Source organism: Oculina patagonica, chromosome 12, assembly GCF_052425735.1.
Source record: "Oculina patagonica isolate OP01 chromosome 12, crgOcupat, whole genome shotgun sequence".
Taxonomy (NCBI): Eukaryota; Metazoa; Cnidaria; class Anthozoa; order Scleractinia; family Oculinidae; genus Oculina; species Oculina patagonica.
In genome coordinates, this window is record NC_135769.1 from 31,189,625 (window position 1) to 31,209,336 (window position 19,712).

Here is a 19,712-nt window from a genome sequence, read left to right on the forward strand (position 1 = left end):
ACACCGTGAAAAATTTATAACCAGAATAAAACATTACAATTAATGAATTTTGGGCTTTGTATTTTTGGGTGCTTTCCCATAATTCTTATTTTACAGAAACTCCGCACAAGTGCGCACCGAAACTGAAGCTTTTTTATCTAACTTAAAAAAGGTAGGTGAAAGGTTTTCTTTAAGTAAGAAATGGTGAACACAGAATAACTCGGTGACCTCTTCGTACGAGAAAGTATTTGCTGAAATTGCTGCGTTGTACACTCAGCTATTGCCTAAAATTGTAGCCGTCTCGTTTTTTTAATTCTTTTCACCATCTTCTGAAATCAAATATAATATTCACGAGAATACTCCAGTTCTCGATGTTTAGGATTGAGTCTTTATTTAAAAAAAAAGAGGTATGATATACAGTCTGGACTGGCATAATGTTGCAGAGAAGCTTTAAACAGGATGACCCTTTTTTTTAACTGAGTTGAACTTAGGCTTTTAAATGCGACTTTTTTGTTACGGAGATAACTCATTCCTGTCTTGAAGAGCTCAACTTGACCTTTTTAACACACTTAAGACAGTGGATAATAGAAGGTTTGAGTATTATATTAACAACAAAAAAACCTTTCCATTCTCAATAAGAAGACCGGACTCTTCGCTATTCAACACTGATATTAACTACACAGTCTCCTTTCTCTTGAGCTTCAGATTAAAAAATTCTCGGTTTGCTGCATTTGGAATAATGTTTTAAACATATAAGGCAGATATCACTTGGGATCGATCACATAAATATACGTATCTGCTTTTAAACTATTGTTTCAGTTTGTAAAAAATAAATCATAAATCTTTATTGAACATGCAATCGCGCACCACATGTACAGTGCTTGTGCCTATTTTATTACATTGTTCAGTAAGATGAGGACTGCTTAATGTTTTAACTAGAAAATCTTTCTGTGATTCAAAGGCACAGTTAGCATAAAGCAATCTTTACGATGCTTAAAGATCAGACTTAACTCATCAATATTCTATCCACGTTCTCCAAAAGTCAAGTTGATAAAAAGCATATCAGCACATGGTGATTAATTTAGTTGCTTTTTCCGTTTTGCTTGCTGGGAGAGCATGGTTGTGCAGCGAACTCTTGACAGGGTAAAGACAAAACAGTTTTGATTCATTAGTATTCCATCCACGTTTTTCTAAAGCCAAATTGTTTGTAACCGTGCCAAGGCATTGTGAACCCGTTGCTGTTCGCCATTTTGTGCTTTCATGGGTTTTAGTCTCTGGATGTTAACACGTGTTTATGATATATCAATGTCATGAAATAAATGAGAAGGTCTCCACGCGGGATAAACATACGTCATACTTCAAACAGCCTGAGGTCTTTCAACCGCGACAAATGAAATTTTTTACTGTTTGCGATCGTGAACAGGGCACTCAGCAAAGATTCAAGTATGCTCTTCCGTTTTCCTCGGTGGGAGAGCTCTTTTGATTCAGAGCATAGAACAACTTTTTATTCAAAGTATTTCCTCCCATCCACGTTATACAAAAGCCAAGTTGCTGACAACCGCACACATGTTGATGCATTATGGTCACGTTGCTTTCGCCATTTTGTGTTTTCCGGCCTTAAGTCTTCTCGATGTTTAGCACATGTTTGTGACGAAATCAATGTCACTAGCTAAATAAATAGGTTCCTCTCTACTGGGTTGAATATACGTCACGCTTCAAGTAGTCTAAATTTTAACCGACAACCACGACAAATGAAATTTTCTAATGATTTTGACCGTCAGGAGGATATCAAACGCTCAATAAGTGGACGTCAAAACAACAAGTAAAATCAAAGTTTTGTGTCGACCGTCAAAGAAAACGGTTTGACTTTTATAAAGCATCAAACCGAGAAAATTATTTTACTTTTAAAGGTCAAGGGCGTCAAGGGTTTTTTATTGTCAACCGTCGAAGCAGGTTGTTTTAAAGGGCTCAGAATCGAAACGTCAGGGATTGAATAGATAAAAATCAAGTGGTCAACTGACAAATGAAGGCAATTTTTACCATCAACTATTACATAAGGGTCGTCCTGGGGCTTAACTGTGAAAGGTCAAATGGACCTCCCTCCAGAATGGACCACGGCAAATAATATAAACCACCAAAAAATAAATGTTCGACCCCTCCCCATTCAAACCATCCAATTAATGTTACCAAACGAAAACAAACAGTAAAAAAACAGCTGTGTGTAATTTTTTTTTCGTGTCTTGCTTGAATTCAAAAGAACCTTCCAAGCTTTTTTATCAGTGATACGTGCAAACTGCACATAAACAGTTTTGAAACATAAGAAAAGAGTTGCCAATCAAAGCTCTACAGATGTGCAAGGAAGTAGTTTTGCAGTAAATTGATTTTATATATACTCAATACAGCAGCATGATCGATCATTCTCTCCGAACTCCTTCTGTTGTCTAATAAAAGGTTCCCACCACGACAAGTCTGAAACCAGAATAAATAAATACAATTAGGCAAATTTTATGCTCTGTTGATTAGCTTTCATTCGCAGTTTTATGACTTCGGTGATGTTAACATATCTCTAGGACACAAACACTCGAAACAAGCTGGCTACCTGAATACAGTCAAGGTTTACTGAACTCGCCTCTTTACATTTTTACCAGTTACATTCTCTTCGAAAAGGTAGGTGAGAGGCTTCCTTTGAAGAAGGAATAATATCAGTTATGAGTAAAAAGGATTACGTTTTGACTTAACTCAACAAAGCGTTTGATTCGCTAACGTGTACGGAAGTTGTTTCGTCACGAGTGCTTTGGTCGTTTCTGTTAATCTTTCTTATACAATTCTTGTTAAATCAAATCTAAAACAGCTCTATATTAATTATAGAGTCGTTGATTTTCCGCGTTAGGTTTCAACAACGGACTTTCAAGTTTCAATTCGTATACAAATTACTGATTCTCGAGATTCAATTACTCGTGACTCCATATTTATCTAGCCTTGGTTTTATAAGTACTCTTAATTTTTAACCTGTAAACTATTGCTTGAGCTTAAAATTTGTAGTCGGTTTTTTCCCAACCAAATTAATTCTTCGCCATGTACAGCTTAAAATACGAACGAACTAAGTGTGAATTTATAGCCCATTGAGTTGTGTTAAAACGTCCGCGTTAAAATTTGAATACAGCTTAAGATTTGAAAATATATCCCTTTAAAGAAAGAGTAATTGATACGCCGGTCCTTTTAGTTAAATGGAAACTGAAATCATTGTTTGTTGATCTTGTTCTGTCGAAACAAATAATCTTTGTCCAGAAGCAAACATTAAGGTTTTCGATCAAGTGTTTTTAAGAAGTTTTAATTAACAAAATCAATCATGCAAATCTTAAAGGGAAAATATCCAGACCTGTTATTTACACTTTCGTCTGAACCAAATTTAATGGGTTTTAAACCTGAATGTGTACATTAAGGGAATGATTCATATCTGCCCTGGTGCAAGCGAATACATTTAGTTAAATTCAGGTCAGTATATGTTATCAACGATTCTTTTCAATTGCTTTTACCACAACTAAAGTTAACAGCGTTATAATCATTAATAAAAAGGTTTCCTAAAAATAATAATGACTAGGAATTGTTTCCAATACGACGCCCTACATGAGTAAAGGAAAACAAAAAATGAACGAAATCATCACGGTCATGACTCAGCGAACCGTTCCTGTATCATGCAGAGATCTGAGACATTACCTATAGCTTTCCTTCCGAAACTGTTTGCCAAGTCTTTCGCTGGGTGACGGAACTTCCACTTTAGCGTGATTGATGAGACATATATGAGGAAATGTTAATGGAAGTTATATAAGTATAAAGGAAAATTATTTTCTGCATATAGCCTTATCTTGGTACGGTAATTAGTTTTAAAAAGATTGTGAATAATTGTGATAAGGTTGATCTCGAAAGGCGATATATATTTATTTAAATTTAATAGCTTTTACAGAAAGGGAATAAAAATATCAACACAAAGCAATAAGTGCTGTTAGTAATTAAATGGCGCAATAAAACACAGCTATAAAAAGATAAAATGACGATAATTTCAGTTACAAGTTTTGAATAACAATTACATGGAAAAAAGACAAGAAAAGTTAAAAATAAAAGGAACAACGCCAAATGAGATGTCATTACATGCATGACGGCAAATGACACATACACTCGGCTGATACGGAATGCAAGCGAGAAGAGTTTAATTAATAAAACGGCATAACATTTCTCAGTTCTTTGATAGTGTACGAAATTGAGGCCAAAATATGCTTTTGAAATCAAGTATTTTCTCACTTTTCCAGAGGCAAAGGCGTGTAAAAATAAACAAAAATGCCGATATTGCGGTTCCTGATCACTGGCGTGGATCGGAAAATTCCAAGTGCTGAGCTAGGTTTTCTTTCAGAGAGCCGTGCAGAAAGTTTCACAAACAACCTGGGAGCAATGCGCGCGCGAACAATCACAAGCCAGAGACGCTATACGAATCCCAGACGTTTCTCTCCGGCGTGCAAAGCTGTAGAAGAGTCTAGTTCCTAGGTAAAACGCGACGTTAAGACGCCAGGTAAAATCATAAAACAAGTATAGGAACGGCTGATGCAAGTAAATATTGCTTACTGAACAGCACCGGATTGTTTAAAGCTTGATTAAGACAATTCGTGAGCATGATTAGCACGTGAATTTCAATTTCAGTTTTGTAATCTTTCCCTGTTTTTTTCGTTATATTTTCTGTCCTTCAGTCCAGTATTGACATCGTCGCATCTAAAACTCCACAGAACATTAGCAATGAAAAACTTTTTATACAACAGAAATTAAATCTCGAGCAACTTTTAATCCCAGATTAGTGATACTATCACTTATCCGACTTTTGAATGACGATCCGGCCCAGAAAACTCTGGAGCGAGCCAAAATGCGGGACGCAAATTAGCGCTATGTTAAAAGCAAAAACAAATTTTCCTCTTATATAATTTATTATTCGGGTGGAAAATGAATTAAAATTGCAAATCTGAAAAAAAACCGCAAAGGATATTTTCTTAAAGCCAATATAACAGATGTTTCGATATCGGCAAATGTCATCATAACAAACATTACAACTTCCAGCGACTTCAGCAGAACTAATATCATTTCACATTTGCAAACGTGAGAAGGGGTGTTTGAATCGATAGTAAACTGAGTTGTTTTGTAAGACTACGATTTCTGGCTTGTTTAAAGGCGGACGTACTAAATACGCGTGTTCGAGAAATCGTCTGTTGATAAAGTTAAAAAGGTTGGCCAAGAACCAAAGCTTCGAGGGAAATCGCGACGTTCTGAAAAAGGCGATCTAATTGTCCGATTTTACAAGAAAACGTGGTGAGTTATAAAATGGCTTTCCTTTGACACTTTAAGAACTGTTTGCTTTCGAGCAGGCGTAATTTGGTCAGGTTTATGATTGTTCTGACTGCCGGCTGTGCTCTTAATAAATTCTACGCGCTTAAACATAGCTCACAATGTGCTCGTATTCTATTCTATAAAAAGTTAGCTTTATTCTTCCTCATAGATTAAATTTTAGTCTAGCGGTAACTAATAATAGTAATAACTATAATAATTATAATAATAATAATAACTTTATTATTGTGTCAACATTCAGTAGCTGAGGATTGCCGAATTTTTGCTAAGTAGATATCGTCTTGCCATTATTGCCATTACTGAGAGCTTATTGTAAACAGACTAATCTGTGCGTTCTTTAATTTAGGCTAACCAAAGAGCACGTCGGCAAGTCTGCGTTTATCGCACACCGCCGATGATATATAGAATGCCACATGACAATTTTGATACAGAATTTTACTGAACTAACACCGAATGACTATTATAAGTTCGTAATATTATTAATCCGTGGTTTCTTGGTAGTCCAGAATCGTTTTCTTTTCTTTTCCGTTGATTATTTCACGTTTATTTGTTTTTTGGAATTTCAAAATTGGATTAAACTCAATTTTTGCCTGCTCGAAAATTCCTTCTTCCGCTGACGTAACGCTCGCTGTCGCAAACGGCCAAAAATGTATATGGCCTATTCTACTCGAAATTATGAAGGAATAATTTACGAAAACCTATTTTAGACACAGAATGAGAAAGTGCCTAAGGCCTTTTTCGTTTATAATTGGTCATGTTCCAGTACGTGTCAATCATAAAACTCACGATTCACACTGGACGCGGTCCGGCTAGAAAACATCACTGTTCAGGTCAATCTGTCCTTAGCAACAGTGGGTACGGTAAACAAAGCTTTATTGTAATATCATGATATCCTTCTGTAATGACAAACGTGCACGTCCTGGTGAGCGATTTCGTGCATTCGATGAATGGTGGACGCCAAACTATTATCACTCTATTTGTAAGTAGCACACTTTACCATTTGAAGAAGCAATCTGTCAAACGAGAAATTAGGAAGTTCAATTAATCAAGCTTTTGAGAATCAACTTAATTATATCGTTCATTCCTAAAATGCACAAAATTTGCATGTATGCATCTGATTTTTAGAAGTGCTTTTATCACAAAACAAGAACTGAATTTAAGACAGTTTTGTGCTCTTACTTTTTAAGAAGATTTTTCTCCAGGCCTACCCGAATGGGTTTGGTTTTCGTCGTTTGTTATTATTATCTTGACAACTGTTTGCAAGTGTAGAAACTTTAAAGATCATATCTTTGTTTGGCTATCAATTCCCTTAATTTTAATCGTCACGATCATCTTTCAAATGTTTTTATATACAACATAGATCTGTTTGGGCTTAAACTGCAAGGTCGTGCTTGTTTACGTTTGTCTGATTTCAGCCTGAGTGAGGTGGAACATTTTGCGGTTTTCCGCAATTTTATAGCGAGATTGCGTATGGAATACAGTGATGTTGTTTTTGTGGAAATCCAGCATCAAAATAACTTCCCTATAAAATTGTTGAAATAGTAACGATCTGTAAAACTTAAAGTACATGTTTGTGGTAAAAGACTTTACTGCGTGTAAACGTCGATGAATTTGCATTCGCTGAGTACTGTGCGGTCGCGTTTTGGTTTTCGTAGTTTGTGGGTAAATTTTCCCACGATCATACAGGGTCCTATAAATGACATGAAAAGTTAACAATGCAACTTAGTGCACGATTTCCAGCTCTGCAACATTCAGATACATTGGAGCTGTAAAATCTTCTTGCAGGCATTTTTCATCGCATTGTGCGGAAATTTTACGGAAATTGTCGTGCTCTTCGATGACCAATTATAAACGAAAAAGGCTTTAGGCTTTTTTTTTTTTTTTTTAAAATTTTTTTTTGTATTTTTTTTTTTTATTTTTTTGTTATAATGGTTTTTTTTGCTTTGCGAAGCGGGCGTTATGTCAGGGGAAGAAAGATTTTTGGGAGGAAAAATTTTTTTTTTTTTATTTTTTAAATTAAAAAAAAATTTTTTTTTTTATTTTTTTTTTTTTTTTTTTTTTTTTTCTCTTCATCTCTTTTTTATTTCTTTTTTTTCCATATACAAACATTGTATTAATCACCCCGTGTTTGCACACTACTCAAAATGGCGGGGAAAAGGCGCAAAACTAGTCTGTTCTCCCTGCATCTCGCTTCAAAACACACATCTCGAATTGTGTTACCACTTGTTCGAGAAATTTGAAATTTGACACAACTTTTGGAAACAAGATGTTAAACTTAGTTATTACATCTCAAAGAACAACATTTCTGGTATGTCGATATTATACTAGTGCTTGTAGGAATCTTTGACGTGCACTTCAACCTCAGCTCAATATTGATCACATCCGGTTTACTTTGATATTTTACAACTATTGTCAGCCCCTCAAGAAAAACGCAAAATGCCCTCACGTTCTCTTATACCAATGTTTGTCATTTTGCCCGTGCTGGAAATGTTATACATACATTTAGTTCAAGGTCAGCTCTGAGAATTTAGTCGTCATCAAGACAATTTAAGTAAATTCTCCAGCTTCATATGCATGAATTGCATAATGATCGCTTCTCAAACTAACATTGATATATTATTTGTTTGCTATTGTTGTTGAACGAGAAGTCAAAGAAAGACGTCACTTTTTAATACGCTAGTAACTATTAAGAAATAGCAAGCACTAAGATTGTAGATCGATAATAATAACGATGATGATATAATCAACAATACAAGCAATTGCACTAAAGAATTAATATAAATGTTTATAATACCAATTTTTGTCATTTTGCCCGTGCTGGAAATGCTGCAAATACATTTCATTTAAGGTCAGTTCTGAGAATTCGAATTTAGCGGTAATCAAGGCATTTTACTTAAGTTCTCTAACTTTACATACATGCATTGCATAATGATCGTTTTACAAACTAACATTGACATATTACTTGTTTGCTATTGTTGTGAACGAGCAGTTATAGAAAGACGTCAGTAGTTAATAGCAAGTACTGAGATTGTAGATCGAAAATATTAATGACAATAATAATAAAATCAACAATACAGGTACAATGTAATAGGACTGAAGAATTAACATAAATTACTTCTTTGACTGTAAGTTAATTATGGTGATGCAGAAGAGGGCTTTTTTCCAACATATAGCATCGTTCCTAACGGAACTTGAAAGAAAACATCTCACATATATTAAAAGCGTTTTTTCCCCTTTCCAAAAATGACTTGCCTGAGGCGCTTTCAAGACCAATGAGCACTTAAAACCCTTCATGCATCGATCGTTAAAAATGTTCTTCCAAAGTGAACTTTACCTACAATTTTATTGGTGGAATTTTTCAGCACCAGATATTAGTTACGTTTATGGAATTTAATACATAACGAAGTTGAGGACGTAATCTGCTATTTTGTAATGTCTTCTAACACAGCATCCTCAGTCGTCAAACTACGCGGGAATCAGGATTGTGCATAAGTTCATTTTAAACTGTCTTCTTCCAAGCAAGGGCAAATTTCGAAATTTTGGGCCTAAACTCCTAAACAGGTACTTTTAAAACCTAGTAAATGAGTTTTTATTTCGCTATCAGTTATTTGGCAAACGTCTAAATTACTAAAATACAATAATTTGCATTTTCCTAAAGTTAAAAATAACCTAAACCGAAAAACTTATTGTTCAAAGACTAAACTGAGGCAGTAAAAATGTCGGACATTAAAATGATTTGAAGCGCCTTATTTGTCATTTTTGTGTTGATGTAATGTTATTTGTTGTTTAGCTGTTTTGAGTGATTTTGAGCTTTTTTTAAAGAATTAAGATCTGACAAGCTCAAAAAGTGATCTTTTTTTACATTTTTCTCAAATATTCCATGACTTTTGCCTGAATTCTAAGAAGAATAGTTTGGTTTGTTATTACATTTAACAAAATAGAGAAATGATAACAATTGAATGTTAATGTGAGTGTATAGCCATGATAGTCTTGCGTTCAGAACTAAGGGTGTCAGTTTTTTGAGTGTACTTTCACTTGATCCTCCTTAGTTCTTGGTACGAAGGTTATGTATCAGCTGATTTATGTTAGTATTTCTGCGCTCAAGTTTGCTGTTAATGATCGTGTTTTCCCTTGTTTAACTGGCAAAAAAATGAAATAGTTTTTGTGCGCAACTAGTCAGTACGAGTTTGGTAAGCCACGGTATAAGAAACTGTGTGATATTTACTCCGAGAGGCGTTATTCTGCACAACAGCTATTAACGTTATTGACTGTTTTTTTCTCTGTTGTTTTCAGATCTGAGCTACTACTTATATTTCGCCACTGTTTGATATTACAACACGTGATGTCACTATTCACATACTCGGAACCAGCACAAATCGGTCTTCGTGTGGCCTTTGCGCTGCTTGTCACCGTTAACCTGTTCGGCAACTCAATGGTCTGCCTCGTTGTTCTACGTAACAGATCCATGAGAAACGCCATGAACTACTTGCTGGTCAGCCTTGCCTGCGCGGACATGATGGTCGCTATCTTCATAGCCCCTCAATACATATTCCTACACACGTATAATCATCCACGGGGCCTCGCTGGTGACTACCTGTGTAAGGTCCTAACCGGAGGGAACCTCATGTGGACAGGGGGCGTGGTCTCGGTTGTGTCACTTATCGCTATTGCGTTTGAAAGATACTTTGCGGTGCTTTATCCGCATGACGAAAAGCGACGCATTTCCAAAACGAAACTCAAATTTATCATTCCCGCTTGCTGGGTGTTTGCATTCATCTGGAACTTTCCGTTGTTCTTGTTGTTGAAATATGACGAGGTTATAGACTTTTGCTACGAAGACTGGCCCTCGGGTTGGTACATGAATGCTTATAGTTTGGGATGGCTTATCGTCATTGGCATTATCCCGTTAACCATCATGGCCTCGCTATACACCCGAGTGGTCTTTAATCTGTGGGTAACAACCTCCCAGCCTGTGGAACTTACCCAGCGCGCAGTGATAAAGTCACGCAAACGTGTCACGAAAATGGTACTCATCGTGACAGTGGTGTGCGCAGTTTGTTGGCTTCCAAACCTGATAGTCTATGTACTGGACTTCTACGGGATGGACTCACACGGTGGCATAGTACACACAACAACGGTTGTCCTAGTGACTCTAAACTCCGCCGTTAATCCAATTATTTACTGTTTTCAGAGTAAGCGTTTCAGAGGATGCGTCAAGGCATTGTTGCTTTCTCCCTGTTCACTGCGACGAACGGCGATAGTGGAACCGTGCAGAAATTCTCTAACAAACCTGGCGGTCGGAAATAGGGAGCGACCTGGTAACAGATCACCGCACACACCTGACGTCATGTTAAAGTCTGACGCCGAGCAGTTTAGAAACAATAGGAACGGTTGTTTCACGTGATACTTTCTCCGTGAAGAGTGACATTCGGTGGAGATGTGAAAAGCGTACTACAACAGCAACACAATCAAATAGCCTGGCATTCGTGAATAGACGAGACACTCCTCTCGTTGAGCGAATTGAAACAATTTTATATGAATATAATCACCTATAATATACACATTCAGGATCAATTCAAAAAAAAATTGTTTTAATTTATTTTTTCAATTTTTTTTGTTTTCAGTTTGAAAAAAATAACAGCACTTCTATACATCTCTGTATTGCAACAATGAAAAAAAAAACCCAGCAACTTTCCAGTCTTCACATTGAAGCTATATTATTCTACAATATTCTAATATATTAAATATGACATAAGAATAAATTATTAGAAATATATAGATAATATAAAATATCTAAATAAAAGGCTTTACTATCTAACACTATCAATAAATCATGCATTTTTGCTGCAAGATATATTACATACAATCGTATCAGGGAAACATGCAATAAACGTATTATTCTTTTTCTATTATGATATCGCAGTATTGCCTTCAGTAATGTAAACGACAAGGAAAATTAAACAAAAGCATATTTATAGCATATACATAGAGATGATTTTGCTATTTGTAACGGAACTCATCCTACCTCAATCGTACCTTACTAAATGAGAAGAGTGTTTGATAATAGGCAAAACAATAAAGTAACCACGTGTTTTAACCTCGTCCCCAAGGCATTAGACATACAGACGCGTAAGACCAACGAACACACTCATTATTAGGAGGACAGGAGGGGGGGGGGAGAAGAATGGGGGCGGAAGACAAAGGGAAAAGAGACGAGAAAAAGGAGAGGGCAAAAAAAAGGGGACTCACCCCCCCCCCTCCAAGAAAAAAGGCCCGTCCCTTATTATGCTGTCTTCACGAGGCATAACAATGAGCATACTCAAATAGCCTGCAAAGCAGGCGTATTTAGCGAGCGTATTCGAACGCATTTTGATCGGGTGCCATCTTGGATTCTTACTTCGATAGAGGATTGGGGATAGGAGAAACGTGTCCTGAGGGTGGGGTGGTGGCGCGCATGACGGCCGTAGGGAGCCCAGACAGAACAAGTCTCGGGCACGGCGATGGGCACCAACGACCGACGGGACAAAGCACGGAAACCAACGCCAACGGCAACGGGCGACGGCAACGGAACCCGAGACCCTCGTCCTAGGGCAGTAATGGTGAGGCTGAAAAAACAGTGAGTGGGGAGGGGGAGGGAACGGAAAAATTAAAATACCCCACAAGGTCGATCTCCCCTTTCGCGCTTTTCCTCACTTCAAAACCTCCCTCTGCCCGTATCCAACATTCTTGTGTTTGCTTGTTGGTTAGTCCAAGCTTGAAGTTACGGCCAGTAAAATACCGATACGTCTCTTGTGATACGGACATTGTAACCGATATCAAAGAATTTTGTTTGTAAAGTAGTTCCTTATTACAACCAATTAATCACTTTAATCTTCCCTGTGAATGTGACAAAACAAACAACGCTATCATTGGATAGTGATTTATCCGGTGAATAGCGTTATTCTTCCTTGAGAAGGGACGTGATGTTAGTACTATAGGATTAGGGGTGGTCTAGGAAACCAGTTAAAATAAATTGCCTTAGAATAATTTGATGCAACAGGAGTAACTTGCACAAGAAACTGCCTAGCTATCGCAAAAAAAAAAAAAAAAAAAAAAAACATCCTGTAAATCAACAGAGCTCGCGACGATATTTGAAGCAGCAAACTTCCCCGCGCGTGGCCCCCGCGCGGAGGAACAATCACGCGTGACTGGCGTGGCTACCAAGTTTTTGTTGTCTTACATGACGTACTTATCGATCAAAGTCAACATGGCGGACCATGATATGTCTCCTCTTCATAGTAAAAAGCCTTGCCGTGCGTGCACGAGTTTTAAATCGTGGATGAAACAAGAAAACAGAAGAAAAAGCACTGCGGTAAGCATTTACCTTACAATAAAAGTTAAAGAATCGGAAGAGCAAAAATTGAAATGAGGCAAATTATTTTGACACTGTTGTCAAATGTTACATCATTTTTCTTGCGAATGACTCGACAATTTTTGGTACATTGGTGTATAGCTTCTCCTTCATTTCTCTAATTTAACAGATTTCTGATAGGGGTTATAGATAATGCAAGTCTACTCTTACCCTCTCTTTTTGGGAAGTTTTTTTTTTAAATTTTTTTTTTCCTATTTTAAATTTTTTCCAATTTTTTAAATAATTTTAAAAAAATCCTTTCTCGAAAAATTAAATTTTTTTTCTTTTTTTTTTGGCCGGTTACTTAATTTCTGTTGAAGTGCTGCCTTCAGACAAAGTTAGCAATCTTCTGGACATGGATTGATTTTTAAGTTGACATCTCAGTGGCAGTTTATAGTTACTTGGTTTGCATACATGTATGTGTAGTTAATTGATGATCAAAATGACAGTGACATCTTTCAGTGCAAACTAGCCCCTGTAGCCCCTGGGTACAGTGTAGGTAGGGATTTTTAATAAAAGCACACTAAGCGAATGGTAGTTAAATGTTTTCTGAGGTGATGTTCAACCCAAAAAGGTGACATTCTTGTGTTACAAAATTGCTCAGTGAAAAAGAGGCTACCATTTTTACAATTTTTAAGATAATTAGTGATAGTAGTTGGACCGAGAGGAGTACAATTCAGGGAGTAATCAGGCCAGTAATTTCAAAATTGGCTGAGCATGCAGTTCCACAGTCATTGCTCAATTGGAACGTGGACACACGATCGCACCGAACAAAAGGCAGCACAGAACAAGTGAGATTGAGAAGAATAGGAGGTCTGAAGAAAAATCTAAAATTCTGTGGCAGGCTAGGAGGAAAATTATTGGATAATATTTGTATGCCAAAAATGTCTACCAAACTGCCTTTAAGCCTTCTTTTTTTATCACCCCCCCCCCCCCGCCCCACCCCACCATGGGAGGCATGGTGGCTTAATGGTTAGTGTGCTGGACTCCGGATTGAGTGGTCTGGGTTTGAACTGGGGAACTGCATTGTGTTCTTCGGCAAAACACTTTTCTCTCACAGTGCCTCTCTCCACCCAGGAGTAGAAATGGGTACTGGCCTAATAATGTTGGGAGGGGGGGGGGGGGGGTAGCCCTGCAATGGACTAGCATCCCATTTAGAGGGAGGCCACACTGGCCGGGCGGCTCCCGGAAGCCAACTGATCTGCCCCTGCCAGTGGACAATGTCAAAACATTGAGGCAAACATGGTCCACAGCAAGCAAAAACAAACCGGAAAAAGTGTACCTTTACCTTTTTAGGGGGAGAAGAATTACTCCTAGTCCCTTCATGCTACTGAAACTAGGATAAGCTCCGGCCTGATGGGCCACTACGCTCAAAAGCAGACTTTACCCCACCCCACCCCACCAACTTATTACACCTAAATTTATGTATATATTCACTTTTTGTGTAAAACATTACATCTTTGTACAGGGTAATAACAGCAACACATCTCAAGCACAGGAGACGGCCGCATCTCAAGAAGAAACTACAGTAGAATGTCCTCTTGATAGAGAAGAACTTGGTCGATCATCATGGAATGTTCTTCACACAATGGCTGCTTATTATCCTGACAATCCTTCACAAGAACAACAACGTGACATGTCGAGCTTTGTAAAACTATTTTCTAAATTCTTTCCTTGTGACGATTGTGCTTCACATCTTAGAGAAAGGTAATTATCAATATATTTTTTTACTGTACTTTTTATTTCCTATTCATTTTTTGCATAGGCATACGAGGCGGGGGGGGGGGGGGGGGGAGAGGGGGCTGCAGTCCCCCAGCACTGAAATTTTTCGGGCAAAATGCTTGGAATTCGGGGAAAAAGCCAAAAGAAAAAACATTGAAAATAAATAACAAATCTCAAAGATAGGTTCCAAACGAACTACAACAAAAAAAGAGGTGTTGGAAATAAACCGAATTTGTGGTGGAAGTCAATTTCTATTTAACTGCTTTGGTTTCTTACTGCAAATTACTATAATCATGTTCGATTTTTCTCGCCAATTCACCACAGATTTATTCAGTTGCAATCATTTTCAAGTGAGTAGGAAATTGGCGAGGGCCACCAGAAGTTAGGATTTTGCATATGTACATGTAGCTTGAGCATTTGCGTGCAGTGGATCCAGTAAAAGACCTTAAAACAAAGCTGTTATAAATGTGATGAAGCTAATGCTTTTGACTCAAATGTTAAGTTCGTAGCGCTAACATTTTTGCTGATACTAAGTGGATAAACAAATTCTTTCCGAAGAAAAAGATACAGTGTTTATTGGAACATCAAATTTTATTAAAATTTTTTTTTTTTATTTTTATTTTTTTTATTTTTTTTTTTTTTTTTTTTTTTTTTTTTTTTTTTTTTTCTTTTTTTTTTTTTTTTTTTTTTCCTTCTCTCTCTCCCCCCCCCCTCGCGGCCCCTTTTTTTTTTTTTTTTTTTTTTTTTTTTTTTTTTTTTTTTTTTTTTTTTTTTTTTTTTTTTTTTTTTTTTTTTTTTTTTTTTTTCGGGTGTGTTTTGGAGGGGGGGGGCGGTTTTTTTTCAAAAAGAATAATTTAAAATTTTTTTTTTTTTTTTTTTTTTTTTTTCTTTTTTTTTTTTTTAATTTTTTTTTTCTTTTACTATTTTTAAAAAAACCCCCCCCCCCGGGGGGGGGGGGGGGCCACCAAACAAACAAAAAAAAAAAAAAAAAAATTAATTATTATCACGGTATGGCTGTCTTGTTTCGTTATTATTGTGAAAAATTATGGGCATTTCTGTTTTTGAAATCATTTTTTTAAATTATTAAAAAAATTCTTCTCTTTCAATTATACTTTGTTTTTGTCTTTCTAATCCACCTACAATAATATTGTACCTGAGTGTGTTTTTGCTTTCTGCTTTGTTACTTGTGTTGTTTGCAGTTTGTCTTTTTTTGTTGATTTCATACACCTGACTGTTGTGTTTGCAATTTCAATTCAATCAATTCAGGGTTTCTAAACTCAGAGCTTTTCAGACCTTTTGTCTGACTCTACAGTCTTGTCATATATTATAGGATAGAATCTAGCTCATTGTAAGAATGTAAAAGTGAGTCTGTATTTCACTGAAATCCATTTACATAATAATAATTGATATTTAAACAGGGTGACCCCTTCAGTCGCAGGACTGGTATCAACGAGGGCCCTGGAATAAAAAATAATATGTAATAGCTGGCCAACTGTAACCTGCCAGATTCAGACAATAATCTTTTGAAAGCAATTATCAGGCTAAAAATCCAATACCAAACTTCCTTACGAATGAATCTTTACAGTTGCTTGGTGCAGATTTGCATTTGCATGGCTAATAATTATTACAGTTGAATCCCGATAACTCGAACCTTCAAGGGAAATCGAAAAAGGTTCAAATTATCGGGAGTTCAACTTATCAAGGGTAATAATATTAGTAAGAAAATCACCTGGAGGGGAATCGAAAAAGGTTCGAGTTAGCGGGAGGTTCGAGTTATTGAGTGTTCGAGTTATTGGGATTCAACTGTATATATATATACACAAATAAAGCACAAATAAAGGAATTGTCTACTTATCCTCTACTGGCCTGCAAAGCAAACAAAGTTTCCACAAATGCAGTGAATAGACCACTCCCTTAGGCAGTCACTTACTGTAGTCGTGGGCCCCAGGCACATACAAACACTACATTTTTAACCCTCCATTTGTGGACACCTCTCCTTAGCAGACACATTTGCAGACCCCAAGGGTGTCCATGACTAGAGGTTTCACTTCACGTTACTGTACTTAATTAAGTCATGCACTGTTTGTTAACTCTGTTTTATTATATAAACATCAGTGAAATACCAGGAAATCTTTCGTGCGAAAAAATCATATTTTCACACGTGAAAATAACATTATTTTCACATGTGAAGATATCGATTTCGAAACATTTGCTGACCAGTTGGCCCTGTTTCAATGCTAAATGAGCCAAAGTAAATCAATATTAAGTCGATCTTCCTCGGCAATCTTCGGATATCTTCGGCAATTTTCGGAAAAGTTAGGAAAATGTTCGGAAACATTCGTACGACCTTCGGACAACATTTTGCAAATCTTTGGAAATCTTCGGAAAATGGTCGGCAATCTTCGGAAAATCGTCAAAAACATCGTAATTAGTAGGTTTATATAATAAACAGAATATTACATGGTTGCATGGAGATATGAAATTTATCTTCTCGTGTTCAAATCGATATCTCACGAGTGAGCGCACTCGAAGATAAATTTCATATCTCCGCGCAACCATGTAATATCCTCTATTTTCATTATTTAGGTTACAAACACACCCTCCTGACACAAGCAACAGATATAACTTTTGTCAATGGATGTGTCACATGCATAATGAAGTAAACAGAAGGATTGGTAAAAAGGAATTTGATTGTTCAAAAGTTGACGAGCGCTGGCTTGATGGATGGAAAGATGGATCATGTGACTGACAAGGAAAATAAAGTAACTGCAAATACATGTACGTGTTTGATGATGTAATTTAATGATGTTGTGACTTTCCTGCCGTTCTGACCTTTTGGTAACTCATATAAGTAATGTATATAAAATGAAGTTGAGTTTGACTGCTCAAAAGTTGATGAGCACTGGCTTGATTGACAGATGGAAAGATGGATTATGTGACTTACGAGGGAATCAAAATAACTGCAATCACATGTAGCTGTTTAATGGATTAAGAATAAAATGTTAAAAATAAGAAGAAATAAATATAATTTTAAAAAGAATCCCACTTAAGAAAACAAGAAAGAAAAAAAAAAAAAAAATGTAAAAGTAGTGACTTATGTATGTACAATTAAAATTAAAAATACAAGATTTCAGATCTTTATTTATACGAGGGAGGCACGTGTTCTAGTGGTTAGAGCTAATCTTGTGGTTCAGGATTAAAATCCTACTCCATGCCACTAGATGGATTTGTGTTTGGTGGTCCCATATTCGACACTTCCATGCTTTTAAGTAGCCACCTGGTCATCCTCCTGACCGTTGTGATTTTAAACTAGTTTCTGTTCTATTTACAATGTTTGTTTGTGTATTTACAGTGCCTTCAAGTGGAACAACAGTCAGTTCTTAGTACAATGACATTTTAAAAATAAAGTGATTTTATTTTTTTTAATTTAATTTATATTTTCCTTTCATTTGAAGATTACAAAGTCGCGACAAACAATAAAAGGAGATAATCCCGATGCCAGTTTTACCAGCAATCATGGTGTAACTCACTTCTGAGGAGAAAATAACACGTCCTGCAGAGAGGAATGTCGAAACAAAGAACCTAGAATTGTTAATATGAATAAAAGAAACTGAACCCCAAGAAATAGGATTTGAAAAGGTTTCTTCAAAAGAGAACAAGAGAAAGATCAGGTGCAAGAAATCCAAAACATAAAACATTCCATCGATCTCAAATGAGAGTTGTTCTTCCCAATATTCCTTGAACTCCCTGTGATGGAAAGAATTAGAATTTAAAGCCACAAATTGTTAGCATGGCCTGGCTTTTCAATAATTGGCCTTTTTATTTTTCATGGGTGAGTCAAACTTATAATGGCAAGAAATAATATACATGAAGGCTAAGCCGTCTGATCTGGAAAAAAAAAACAGTCAAATTTATAACACTGGGCCGTACAGTACACATCATACCTCAAGAACGATTTTGAGCGCAGTTTTCAAATCACAGGACGAGGCATATCCACAACGACAATTATGATAGTATTGTAATAATATCGAAGAAATCTTTTAAATAAACGCGTTGTATGCTTTATTGCATTTTAATATACAATCTTCGTTCACTGTCCAAAATCCACGCGCGCAATTGGTTAAAATAGATCACGTGATTTTGCTTTACCTGTCGTCAGCAAACTCCGACAGTGCAGTATTGACAATAATGCACAAAAATCGTGCATTATTGAAAATGTCTTCAGCTTCAAGGCTTGTAGAAGTGGAAGAAAAATATATTCTTCAAATTATCAACGATCCAATACCAAACAAAATCGAAGAGAATAACAACTTGAAGCGCTTTTATTTTCAAAGGTAAACTGCAGCTCAATAAATAGATTTTTGTGTGCGATTGACTTGCTTGTAGTTGCTTGATTGTGAAAGCCATCGACTCGCTTTGAACAAGCTTCTCGCTGACTGTTTCACTGCTGTTTTTATGAACGACCACAGCCGATAAACAACTTTACGAACCATTCTAAGCTTTATTTCTGTACGGGTTATTTGTGAATTTTATATTATTGATATTATCCCGTGTAATTATGTACTACTAGACTTCTTTAAACATAAAGCTTATTGTTTGAAGTTCGTTAAGTCGATGATTGTATGATTGCTTGCAGTGTACTCAGATTGTATATTAAAAGGGTTAGAGTCTGTCCGTTCGTGTTTTGTTGACAAATACACGCACTTGCTGGCCTCACAATGAACTCGAAATTTTCAATACTGCACTCGGCTACGCCTCGTGCAGTATTGAACATTTCTCGTTCATTGTGCGGCCAGCGCGTGCGTGTATTTGTCAACAAAACACTCACAACAGTCTCTAACCCATAAATATGGGGCGCCGAATGTAAAATTCATTATTTAACATAAATAGAGCACTGCCTTGTTTTCAGTTTCAGTTGTTTTGTTGTTGTTTTTTTCCTTTTGACTTTAATTTGGTTGGCTTTTTTCGCTTTCTTTTTTTTTCTTTTTTATTTTTGTTATAAAACCAATTCCATAATTTAAAAGGGGATTTCTTATTGTTTACCGAAAAATGGTTACTTGATATAACTAGTTTTAAGCCGTCTGCCGAAAAGTGGTTATTTAATAAATTTGTTATTTGATATAACCAGTTTCTCGCCATTCACCGAAAAGTGGTTATTTGATATAATCAACTTTGGGGCAAAAATGGCTATTTACTTGTAATGTAACCAATTGCAATTTCTCACGAAATAAATAGA

At 36.4% G+C, this 19,712-nt stretch overlaps 2 protein-coding genes across 8 annotated transcripts; both read left to right on the plus strand.

Annotated features, from left to right (window-relative positions):
* Positions 1 to 833: 833 nt before the first annotated feature.
* On the plus strand, positions 834 to 11,405 carry LOC144631403 (QRFP-like peptide receptor). Of its 5 annotated transcripts, none has more exons than XM_078489831.1 (2): positions 834 to 2,646; positions 9,658 to 11,401. In XM_078489831.1, exon 2 carries the CDS (start codon positions 9,707 to 9,709, stop codon positions 10,766 to 10,768), a length of 1,062 nt encoding a protein of 353 aa, XP_078345957.1. In that variant the 5' UTR covers positions 834 to 2,646; positions 9,658 to 9,706; the 3' UTR covers positions 10,769 to 11,401. The 5 variants fall into 5 exon arrangements, with proteins under 5 accessions (XP_078345957.1, XP_078345959.1, XP_078345955.1 ...); XM_078489833.1 differs by lacking the exon at positions 834 to 2,646 and adding an exon at positions 4,865 to 5,328 and having other exon boundaries at positions 9,658 to 11,402; XM_078489829.1 differs by lacking the exon at positions 834 to 2,646 and adding an exon at positions 6,215 to 6,347 and having other exon boundaries at positions 9,658 to 11,405.
* A 1,191-nt stretch (positions 11,406 to 12,596) lies between these two features.
* Positions 12,597 to 18,548, plus strand: LOC144631416 (FAD-linked sulfhydryl oxidase ALR-like). Of its 3 annotated transcripts, none has more exons than XM_078489848.1 (4): positions 12,597 to 12,715; positions 14,223 to 14,461; positions 17,063 to 17,270; positions 17,932 to 18,548. In XM_078489848.1, the coding sequence occupies exons 1-3, from the start codon at positions 12,611 to 12,613 to the stop codon at positions 17,223 to 17,225; spliced, it is 507 nt and encodes a 168-aa protein (XP_078345974.1). In that variant the 5' UTR covers positions 12,597 to 12,610; the 3' UTR covers positions 17,226 to 17,270; positions 17,932 to 18,548. The 3 variants fall into 3 exon arrangements, with proteins under 3 accessions (XP_078345974.1, XP_078345973.1, XP_078345975.1); XM_078489847.1 differs by having other exon boundaries at positions 17,063 to 17,254; XM_078489849.1 differs by having other exon boundaries at positions 17,063 to 17,238.
* Positions 18,549 to 19,712: the final 1,164 nt, after the last annotated feature.